At 39.2% G+C, this 12,108-nt stretch overlaps 1 protein-coding gene across 1 annotated transcript in view; it reads right to left on the bottom strand.

Annotated features, from left to right (window-relative positions):
* The window catches only part of CDH17 (cadherin 17), a 71,439-nt gene that overhangs the window by 32,421 nt on the left and 26,910 nt on the right, over positions 1 to 12,108 (bottom strand). The window contains exons 4-9 of the mRNA XM_036065518.2: positions 8,247 to 8,381; positions 7,181 to 7,319; positions 5,075 to 5,233; positions 4,773 to 4,972; positions 2,274 to 2,405; positions 1,819 to 1,969 (exon numbers count right to left, since the gene is read on the bottom strand). Coding sequence (XP_035921411.1) covers positions 1,819 to 1,969; positions 2,274 to 2,405; positions 4,773 to 4,972; positions 5,075 to 5,233; positions 7,181 to 7,319; positions 8,247 to 8,381 — 916 coding nt within the window. The remainder of the gene's footprint in view (positions 1 to 1,818; positions 1,970 to 2,273; positions 2,406 to 4,772; positions 4,973 to 5,074; positions 5,234 to 7,180; positions 7,320 to 8,246; positions 8,382 to 12,108) is intronic.

Below are 12,108 nucleotides of genomic sequence, written 5' to 3'. Positions count from 1 at the left end.
GGGCCCCTGAACAATTTATTCTACCAACAATGACTTCCTCACCAGTCTCAGAAAACTAGTACTATCCTCTTCACAAAGGTAGGCAGCTTCTAAAATGGTTCCCAGTGATCCCCCATATTGATTCCTTGGTGTAACCCCCTCCTTCTGAGTGTGGGCTGAGCCTAGTGACTCACTTCTAATCAATGGAATATGGTGAAAGTGACGGATGCCACTTCAGAGATTACATTATAAAAATACTGCCTTTCATCTTGCTCACCATTTTTCAAGCTCTTCCTGCCCCCCCCACCAAACTTTCCCTCTGAATCAAAGGTATGCATCAGAGCTGCACTCTGATTCCTGACTCACAGAAACTGTGATATAATAAATGTTTGTTTGAAGCTGCAAAGTCTGGGGGCTGTTTGTTATGCAGCAATAGATAATGAATACACCAAATGTTAGGCCCTATAAAAGAGATTTGACGGATCATCTGGAAAGTTCTTCAAAGGTCTTCTGCCTTCATTCAGTATCACAGACCAGAAATCTGGGACGTTTTCAAAAAGGGTGATGCCACAAGTATTTCTTGGCTATTGTCACTCATTCCATTGTTACACAACATCACTGTTAGAAGATTCTTCCTTGTAATTAACTAAAATCCTTCACGCTGTCATGTACCCCTTCCTGCTGCAGAAACATTAGAATAAAGGAAAAAGACAGGCCCTAAACAAAACACACTGACAACAGGCCGCCTATATAGGACTCCTGACAGCAAGAAAAAAAAAAAAAAAAAAAAAAAAAACAAATAAAACATGCACATTGAGCAAACAAGCCACAGGAGCAGGGCCCATCATGCTGCCAGAACAGCACCCACTGTGTCAAAAATGTGTAGCAAGAAGAGTAGAGCGATCAAAGGAAATGATGAGAGTGTCCACAGGCATGGGAGAGAGGATCTGCTCACAAGGACAACAGAGCCCTAAGAGTGGCAGTCATAAGAGACTGCTAACCTTGTAAGCCTCTGGAACTTGCACAAAACAACAGACAAACACATTTCGAGAAATACCAGCCTGTTCAATCAACGGGCTCATCAACACAGGGTAATAGACAAGAGTTGTCCCAAATCCAGGGAAGTCATAAAACTCCCGGAAATCCTAATGTCCTCGTAGTAGAGGTCCCCTGTACAAAACTAAAGCCACCATTCGACACAGTAAAGGGCAACACAGCAGGTCAAGAAGACTTGCAAGGACAAAAAGAGGTAGGACTCGAACTTCATCTACCAGCTTCCTGAACTATTATTTGACTCCTAGAGAGGGAGGATCAAGGGTCAAAAGTCAACTTCCATTTTTGGTGCTTCTTACTGCAAGGTATCTGACATTGGATGTAATTATTTATCTAAATTATTTAGCAAATTTCGTGAGATTTTATCTGTTACTGAGGTTGTTAGAAGGCAAATAAGAATCTATGGGAAAACCTTGCAAATGAGATAACCTTGTATATGTATTCAGGATACGGGCATAAGTGGTTACAGTGCCAGTGGTAGTGGTAAGGGTGTAGAAGGAATAGTAGTAGTAACAGTAATAGTAGTGGGAGTAATCGTGGTAGCAGTGGTGGTAGTAGTTATAAAAGCTCCAATTTAAGAACGCTACCCAGATATTATTTGAGCCGAAATACTGTATCTGTGTGATTCCCAAAGTGCGTTCAAATCTCTCTCCTGTGCCAGACATGCACAGATGATCCCCAATCACATTTACCTGCCCATCTTTTACCTGGTAGAGAGGAGAAAGGGATTGCGGAGGTAACATGTGGAGGACAATCACATGGCTTTGAACAGCTCCCATTTCTTACCTATATTTTCATTCTCCTGGACCTCAAATACAGTCACTGCAGATGGACATGTAGGTGGGTTATCATTAATGTCTTTAACTTTCACACGAATTTCCAGTGGGAATGAAAGCACTTGTCCAACCTCATCCTTTGCCACAGCATAAAAAACATACTACAACAGGAAGATCAGTGTTAAGACAGGACTCCTCCATCATCCCCATTAAAAGGCAAAGAAAACAGCTATTTAATTTACCCCTCTATTTTCAATTTACTTTGAACTGGGAAAAAAGAAAAAATGAAATGGGTCAGATCTGTGGGATGCTCTCTTGTCTTTGAAAGCAATCATGTACTGGGGTTCAGAACACAGTTTGGGGTTTTTGTTGTTGTTTTTAAGTAAAATCGATTCTGCCCTGAGTTGTCCATAGGCACAGGACTCTGTCTTTGTTGCCCGTGAAACTCTTCCCAGATTTACTCACCGAATCCTTTTCTTCTCGGTCCAAGGGCTGAGTCACATAAATACCTCCTTCCTGGTCAATTGAAAATGGGAATCTTGGCAGCTTCTCCTTGTCAACTAAGAAGTATTGTGCACCTGGCTCATTCCACTGCACCTATAAGGGCCACAGTGAGTTGTCAGGAGAGATATATCAAGACCAAGAGAACTGGAAAGGAATAAACACTTTTCTGGTTCTCAATCTGAAATTTCTGACAATCTCGTTTGTATGTCTGTGGTTTTCTATAACTATTTCATATTCAACCAAAAATAAGTCTTTTTTCCTTCTTTTTTTTAACCAAGTTATAGCGCTCAAAAAAAGCACACAGGGGTATTTTTCTTCTCTAAAACAATTTTTGTGAACCCTCTAAAGAGGCTGTGGGTTGTTCTTTTGGAAGTCTGACCATGGAGTCTTCCTATCCATGAAACATCAATTTAAGGAACAAAATGTACTTTACAGCTGGTACTATCTGAGAACAAAGCCAAGAGGTATGACAAGTTTCTATAACTCCCCAGTGAAGATGATAAGAGCAATAGGAGACACTCTAACCTCATCTCCATGCCACGATTTAAGTAAGACAGATAGTTCAAAAGTAAAACACATTCCTCCCCTGAATATTTAGTCTTAAAGAGATAAGAATAATTGCCAACTCCTAGTATTGTTTGTAAACAACTTGGCAAAAAATAAATAAACTCAGTAGTAAGATCAGTCCACTTGCTAGAGACAGAGCCCAGCCTCTCTGATACTCTAATACTAATAATAACACCTACTGGGGGTTTGCCATATGCCAGATGCAATTCTAAACACTTTTAAGTATTATCTCATTAAATTCTCAAAGAGCCCGATGAGGTAGAGCGGTGGAGACAATTGTTATACCCATTTTATGAATGAAGAAACTAGGGCACAATGTTTAAGTGACTTGCCCAAGCTCCTATGGCTATCTGAAATTTCCAGACTGAACTATTCTCTTAGACCAGCTTGGGAAGGGTATCAAGGAGCCTCCCTCATCCCTTGTTAGTTATTTAAGCACCACCCTCTTGTCCAAGCCAAAGACGGTGTTCTTGGTTCTCAGGGAGCACCCCTGTGTCCTAAAAATTCAGTCTGACTTCTTTTCTCTTGAGCTGTCCCCCTTGATTCTTCTTCTTGGGTTTCAAGACACCCAAAGCACTTTCCCCCAGGCCTGGGTATCATGTGTAGCACTCTAGAATTTCTCTACTTCAACAACCTTGAGAGCAAATAAGTATGTTTGTTCTTTTTGGCATTTGTAAGTCCTTATGGAGATAACCTAAATAATAAATAAGACTTTAGTAAAGACCTAAGTCTGAAATTCTCATGGCTGTGAGTCCTGACACATTTTCTTAGCTGGTAAAGCAAACTACCTCTTGCTTTCATTCCTTTTTTCACCCTGAAGGTGAGGTTCATTAATTCAACATTTCAACAATTAAATATCCTCTTAAGATAGACAATAGATATGATGGGATGGGCCATTCCAGTGCCCCTTAACAACACCCGTGCAGAAAAACCTCAGGGGAACTACAAACTGAGACTCATAACATTAATACATTTTATCCCCTTTCACAGATACTACCTGTGAGTTAATCTCCACAACAACCAGAGAGGTGTTGTTATCCCCATTTTATTGATGAGAAGTTGGGGCTCAGAAGAGTTAAACAGCTTATTCATGATCGATCATTAAAATAATGGGGCGGGCACAAGGTTTTGGTTATCTGCTTCTAAATCCAGTGCTCTTTCATTAATCCACAGCTTTCATGTCAAGGAGCTCCTGATATTCCAGAAAAGACAAGATCTGGGTGGAGACAAGAGCAGATTTCCAGGATCTAAGGTAGAAGGGGACCCAGGGTAAGAGCTCCAGCCATGGGGAGGGGAAGAGGGGGACATGTGAATGAAGAGGAGAGGCACATATAGGAGATGGAGTTGCAGGAGGGTGGTCTCCAAGGGTACAGGTTGCCTACTTGACTCCTACTCTTAGCCAGTCCTATGTCTGTCCCTCAGGCTATGATGGGATGAGTCTACTGGATAAAGACTTTCTCACAAGAATAAGAAGAAGCCTTTCAAAAATATTTACAGTTCCTATTCAAATCATGTATATACACATGATTTGTGCACCATATACAACCCACTCCAGTGCAGCCAAATCCCATACTACTGACAGTAAACAGACATTAGTGGTATCTACTTGGAAGCTGAGGGTGAGCAAAGTTCTCTTTTAAAGCTTGTGTGTGTGTGTGTGTGTGTGTGTGTGTGTGTATCTGAATCCAAGCTGGTAAAGTCCAGCGTTTACCCATAATAATAAACTAATAAACTCCAGAGACTTGGGGCCAGAGACTTCATCTACTTAGTTTGTTTTATAATTATGCTATGAACAAATGTACCAAATAAATACATCAGTGAAGATCATGAGAGTGGGCCTCCACAAAGTGAGGCCATTTATCTACTAGTCTCAAGACACTCCTTGGGCACTACCTGAGTGATTTTGATGGGGTGAGGATCAGTTGAGTTTTCTACGATCTCCACAGGTTTTGGTGTTTTCCAAATATTCTCCTTCACCATAATATCCACAGATGTGCTGTCACTGAAAGAATTCTCATTCTGGCCTCCCATGTCCTTTACTGAGACCACCAGATTGTAGTTAGGATTCTTACTGGGATCCAGTGCCTGAGATCCTATGGGAAGTAGGAGAGAAAAAGAAACATCTCCAAAGGTAACACAGATCTAGGTCCCTTTTTCTGACTCAGAGAGTCTCACGAGGGCATCACTTGACTTACCTTCTAGGGTAAGTGAAATTGCCCCTGTTTTGTTGTTGATCTGAAAGTACATGATGTTGTTGATCTTGGGAAGCTGAATGATAATTTCATAAATAAGCTGACCATTGGGAGTGGTGGGATCATCCAGGTCTGTAGCATTGACATACATGAAGGGCTTTCCTGTTTAACAAAATATCCCAGAGGGGAAAAAAAAGATGTTAATTGAAATCCAAACCAACCATAGCCACTTTTATCTTCTAAGATAAAATTCTTAGGGGAATGGGGGAATTTATACTAATGGGGAAATAAATCTTTATTCTACTTCCTTCCACTAAGATGGGGTTTCTCAAAGTATGGTCCAAGGATTTGTAGGGGTCTTTGAGATTATTTTTAGGTTTGATGGAGTAAAAAACTCATGCATGTGTAAAAGATCCACTGAAGCACAAGATAATTCAATGGATTTTAGCATAAAGGAGTATCAAAAAAAAGACATTGATATAGTTTTAGATTTCACATTGCCATCAGCCTTTAAGAAACCACCACTTGTTGAGTTCTGGTATAGTATCAAAGAATATCCACAGTTATCTGAAAATGCTATTACAATACTCCTCCCTTTTCCAACTGCATATCTGTGTGAGGCCAGTTTTGCTTCATATGCTTCAACCAAAACAGCATATGGCAATAGAATGGATGCAGAAAAAGACAAGAATCCAATTGTTTTCAGTGAATTACTCCAGTCACTAAGAGATGTGCAAAGATTAAAACAAAGCCACTCTTAATAATTCCTTTTGTCTTTGAAAATAGTTATTTTTCACTAAAATATGTTGATTATTACTTACCATGAATTAAATTTTTAAAATTCTAATAAAGTAAATATTGGTAGATATAATCAGTGAAGCACTGGAGCCAGCTCATGAGAGCCAATGGTTGAATTTCCAGAAACTTTGTGAGCCAATTATTAACACCATTGGTAGCTTAAAATAAGCCATGGTGGCAGTATTTATACCACAGAAATTGGAAAATGCTACACATCAGGGCTTTTCCCCTCAGAGAGACAGCTATTAAACATTTACCAACACATCACTGGATAGAACCCATATATTTAAAAAAAAAGTTCTTTGGAGTTACTAATAATTTTTAAAAAAACACAGGAGACCAAAAAGTTTGGGAACCACTGATCTAGAAGAGCCTATTAGTAAAGAGAGAAAGAGTAAGACTTGGAAGATTCTTATTTAGCAGAATTCATAAGTGAGTCTTTGGTTGTAAGCTCAGGGATAGAGATGTTCCATGTAATAAAGTGGAAGGAATATTCTCCCCGAGTTATTGGAAGTGGGCATTGAAGAGAGAGATAAAGAAGATTAAGTAACAAAGAGGGAAATTTGACAGTGAGTTGGCAGAAATGGCCAAGAGTTTTTCTGAGAACTCAGAAGTCTAATATTCACATTTATTTTCTTCGTATTCATATTATGACATAATGCTCCCTCATATCCCCAGATCTTCAATAGAGCCACACACCTATGCCTTGATGAGGGGCTTTTATGGAAATGAAGGGTAGAAGCAAAGTGAAGGGATGAGCTGTAAGTAGGAGTTGCAAGTAAGAGAAGAAAAGGAACTGGGAGCCAACAGTGACCATGAGCATGAAGATTTCTGAGAGAATTTAGGAGAATGAGCTCACCTCTCCAGAGTATTCTTGAGTGTCCTAGAGCTCTAATGTGTTCTAAAGCTCATTCTAGAATCATAGTTCTCAACTGGGGTGATTTCACCCCCCACGTGACATTTGACAATGTCTGAAGGCATCTTTGTTGTCACAGCTTGGGAGGAGGGGTTGCTACTGGCATCTGGTGAGTAGATAGATGTCAGGGATCCTGCTAAACACCCTACAATGCACGGAAGAGCCCCTGACAAAAAGAGAATTATCGGTCCCAAGATGTCAATAGTGCCAAAGCTGAGAAGCCATGTCTTAGAGCAATGAGGATAATAAAATAACTCCTAGAGGACTGCTGTGAAATTAAAGTATGACAGGAAGTGCTTAAGGAGTGATGCTGCAGCTGTTAGCCACACAAATCTGCCCCTTCTGCCTGATATTCTTCACCTTCCCATAAATATCTCCGGACTCCTGCCTTTTACCTGGACGAGAATTCTGTCTTACTGAGCCTTCATACTTTTTCTGGAGAAATGTGGGTCGATTGTCATTGATGTCCTTCACTTCTATGGTGATGGGAACTGGGCCCTCCACTATAGCTCCTTGAGCATCCAGGGCTGAGACCTGATGAAGAAAGGAAAAGGAAACCACCTTGATGAGTCTGATCTTCATATCACACACCCAAAAGTCAGTTGAAGGAAATTAGAGCTCAAAGACCCAATAACCTGGTGACTGTAGGGGAGAAAGACACCCATAAAAGCCCCATACTGTGAGCTACTAAAATAGGGACCCAATCAGTTAAACTCTGCTAATCACGTCTGTGTTCTCCAAGCAGTAAGGTATGCTGGACACTGGACATGCTTCTTTTCTAAATATAAGTCAATGAAATAAGAACATTTTGACCCTTAAGGCTATGGAGGTGCCATGTGCTCTGACAGAGCATTTTAGTAGTCAACCTGCAAAGCCAATAGAAGTTACCAGATGGGAAGTTTTGCTTGCCATTTTTTCTACAATTAGCTCCCTACCATTCCTATGCATTCAGATGCCAACCATAAAAAACTAAGGAGGACAAAGAGGGAGAAGGGTCTCTTTAGTCAGAGCCTCTGAACATTGGTTACTTCTGCTTCTTTCAAGGCCCACAGGAGTTCCATCCCCGCACTGATGCTGCCTTCTCTGTGGGTCCAAAACCCACACAATAGCCACAGGCAGATACCACTGAAATTTCAGAGAAGCACTGGCTTGTTTTGATCCAGGTGTTTGAGCATGGCCAGACTTGAACAAGTAATGCCATCTGAGGGCTTTGGCAATTCAAATTGAGTTACTCTGGTTAAAAGGCCTGAGGAAGAGGGTATCTTTGCCATACCCAAAGGGGTATCCCTTCGTAGTTGGTAAAAAATGGACAAATGAGATTTGCAAAGCATGCCATTAACATCAAGAGAGCTGTAACAGGATTCTACGGAAGAGATGAAGGTGCCAGTGATACTTCTAGGACAAAGCTAAAGGATGCTCAGAGAGGTTGGAGTTAGGTTCCTTTGACTCTTCTCAAGTCACCTGGAGTTTGTGAACAGCTCTTGTTTCTCTATCCAAGGCTCCGTTATAATATAGAAGTCCATCTGGTTGTATCTGAAATATGCCATCTGTCTCTCCAGTTAGATTGAAAGTCACAGCAGGAGGACTGGCCTTAAACTGGGAAAAGGCAAAAATCAGATTAGGTTGTAAGGAAACACAATGTTGTAGAATTTGTAGAAAGTCGCCAATTTCAGGTAACATTTTCATTTGTATAATCACTAAATAAGATCTGAGCTTTTAAAGTGATACATTCTAGGGGGCCTGGGTGGTTCATTCGTTAAGCGTCTGCCTTCGGCTCAGGTCATGATCCCAGGGTACTGGGATCGAGCCCCGCATCGGGCTCCCTGCGCAGCGGGAGGCCTGCTTCTCCCTCTCTCACTCCCCCTGCTTGTGTTCCCTCTCTCACTGTGTCTCTCTCTGTCAAATAAATAAATAAAATCTTTTAAAAATAAATAAATAAATAAAATTAAGGGATACATTCTAGGGGCGCCTGGGTGGCTCAGTCAGTTAAGCGTCTGCCTTCTGCTCGGGTCATGATCTCAGGGTCCCGGGATTGAGCCCCACATCAGGCTCCCTGCTCAGCGGGGAGTCTGCTTGTCCCTCTCCCTCTGCCCCACTGCCCCCCATCCTCTCTCTCTCTCTCTTTCTCTCTCTCTCTCTCTGTGTCTCTCAAGTAAATAAATAAAATCTTAAAAAAAAATAAAGTGATACATTCTAAAAGTTTGCTTGAACATTAACTATTTAACCTTTAAAATACATTTCCTTCAAGAAACAATGTATGATATAATTTAATACATTGACAAAAGCCAATTGATGCTTTAAATTGTAGCTGGAGTTAGATGAGATTTTTTTCTGAGAATATCTGAGAGCTTTAACATTACTAGCTTCTAAGAAACATTAAAAGAAATAACTTTATTGCTACGATAAAAAAAGATGTCATCTGGTACTTCTAAACATTGTGACAAAGGTCAAGAGACATTTTAATATTAAGGAAAACAATTTCGAAGTGGCTTTAACTTGATAAAATTCTATATGACAATCTCTTAATTACATTTTCAGAAGTGAAGAAAATATCAATAATTATTCATGGAAGAGTTATAGCACTTTTAAGACCACAAGAATAGAAAATTCACATAAAATAAAGCAGACATAAAAGTTTGTTCAACCTCATTAATAATTTTAATACACATTTATAATTTTTATTAACATTAAAAATCAATAACAGCCAATGTTGTACAGGACATAAAGAAACACATATATTATTGATGGAAGTGTAAATTAGCACAAATTTCCCTTTGGAAATCACCTGAGGCATAGAATGTAGTCTTTGATAGCAAACATCACTTAACAGAATTTATCCTAAGGAAATATTTCTCCAACAATAAACTACATGCTTGTAGTATAAGTAGCCTTATTTACAATGCTGGAAAGTTGAAAACTCCTAATGAACAAAAACTAAAGATGATAATATTATTACAGCACATAAAGTTGATAAAACATTAACCATTAAAATGTTCATTCTACAAATTATGAAGCAGCATAAAAAAAAATGATATTATGGAAAGTAACAAAAGGAGACTATAAGAGTAAATCTAAACTATGATTGTAACAGTACCAAAAGCATTCATGTCAGTGGGCAAGATATGGGAAAAAACTAGTTAATGTGCTAAGTGGGTAGAACTGTGAGTGAATACTTTTTTGTGTTTGCTTGTTGATATGATGTTGTTTATATAATAAAGAAAAGTGTTACTATTTTGTGTTTTAAGGATATCAATGGGAAAGATGGAATAAGGATCTGAAAAAAAACTCTTCCTCCATAAAAGCAATGAGAAACTGGGAAAAAAATTATAAATAAATATCAACTTTTTCAGAACCTTGGAAATTAACCAAATGCTTGCAAGATCCAAGAAGTGTTTAATTAAGAAAATTACTATCAATAAGAACCAAGTTTTGTTATTACTTTGACTTGCCCTAATTCCATTGTCTTTTCTCAAGATATGCATTAACCTTGAAATCCAACAGCCTCACAGCCTCAGTACTAAGGAGGGGGCAGAAAGGGTTTGGAGTTTCCCAAAATCCCCATTCCCAGACAACTGCTATTATCTGACCTATCTGGAGTTCCCTGGAAACACCTACTCAAAGGGCTTGTCTTTATCTGACCTCAGAGTTCACTCACTGCAAATGGTTTTTCTCTTGGGGAATTTGTCAAAAATAATCAGCAGCAATTGTTTAACATTGCAGCTACCTGAGGCAGTGATAACAGTTGATACAAACAAGAAGCTGACCAAAATACTTAAAAAGTTCATCTGGGAAGTAAGATGACCCTAGGGGGCATTGAAAATCTCCAATATAGGGGTGCCTGGGTGGCTCAGTTGGTTAAGCATCCAGCTCTTGATTTCAGCTCAGGTCATGATCTCAGTCCCGAGATTGAACCCTGCATCATGCTCTGCACTCAGCGAGGGGTCTGTTTCACTCTCCCTCTCCCTCTGCCTATCCCCCTGCTTGCGCTCGCTCTCTATGTATAAAATAAATTAATAAATCTTTAACAATAATTAAAAATAAGAAAAAAACAAGATTGAAATAACTGAAATCAGGAATGTAAAAGGGAACATTGCTACCAACCTTACAGAGATAAAAAGGGTTAATGAGAATATGATAAGTAATTATTTCCCCCATGAATTAGACAACCTCAGTGAAATGAATGAATTCTTACACAGGCGGAAACTGTCAAAACTAACTAAAAAACAAATAGGAAATCTGAATAAAACTATAACAAGTAAAGAGATTGAATTAGTAATTAAAAACTTACACAAAGGAAAGCTCAGTACCAGTTGGCTTTACTGGTAAATTCTACTTAACACATAAAGAAAAAATAACACCAAATCTTCACAGATGCTACCAAAAAGTAGAGTAGGGAATACTTCCCAATTCATTCCAGGAGGATAGTATCATCCTGACATGCAAATCAGAAGAGACAACCCAATAAAACTGCAGACCACTATTTCTTATGAATATAGATGCAAAAACCTTCAACAAAATACTAGCAAACTGAATCTAGCCACATATAAAAACAATTATATGCCATGACCACGTAGAATTTATACCAGAATATGAGGCTGGTTCAATATACGAAAATCAATTAATTTAATACCCTATGTTGATAGAATAAAGGACAAAACCAAATGAATATCTCAATAGAGGCAGGAAATCATTTGACAAAATCCAACATTCTTTCTTGATTAAAAAAGAATACTCAACAAACTAGGAATAAAAGGTAATTTCCTCTGTATCTTTGGGTTAAATAACTAGTAGTGCAAAAATACAGATGTAGTGAAAAGAAGGGGCACATGCACCCCAATGTTCATAGCAGCAATGTCCACAATAGCCAAACTGTGGAAGGAACCGAGAGGCCCTTCAACAGATGAATGGATAAAGATGCGATACATATATATAATGAAATATTACTCAGCCATCAGAAAGGATGAATACCCACCATCTGCATCGACATGCATGGAACTGGAGGGGATTATGCGAAATGAAATAAGTCAATCAGAGAAAGATAATTATCATATGGTTTCACTCATATGTGGAACATAAAGAATAGTGCAGAGGACCACAGGGGAAGGGAGGGAAAACTGAATGGGAAGAAATCAAAGAGGGAGACAAACCATGAGAGTCTCTGGATTCTGGGAAACAAACTGAGGGTTACAGAAGGGAGGCGGGTGGGGGAATGGGGTAACCAGGTGATGGGTATTAAGGAGGGCACGTGTGGGATGAGCACTAGGTGTTATATGCGACTAATGAATCATTGAACACTACAACAAAAATTTATGATGTACTACAT

The sequence above is a fragment of the Halichoerus grypus genome, chromosome 5, assembly GCF_964656455.1.
Source record: "Halichoerus grypus chromosome 5, mHalGry1.hap1.1, whole genome shotgun sequence".
NCBI lineage: Eukaryota > Metazoa > Chordata > Mammalia > Carnivora > Phocidae > Halichoerus > Halichoerus grypus.
The sequence above is the reverse complement of the archived record's forward strand: the minus strand, read 5'-3'. Positions and strand labels throughout refer to the sequence as shown.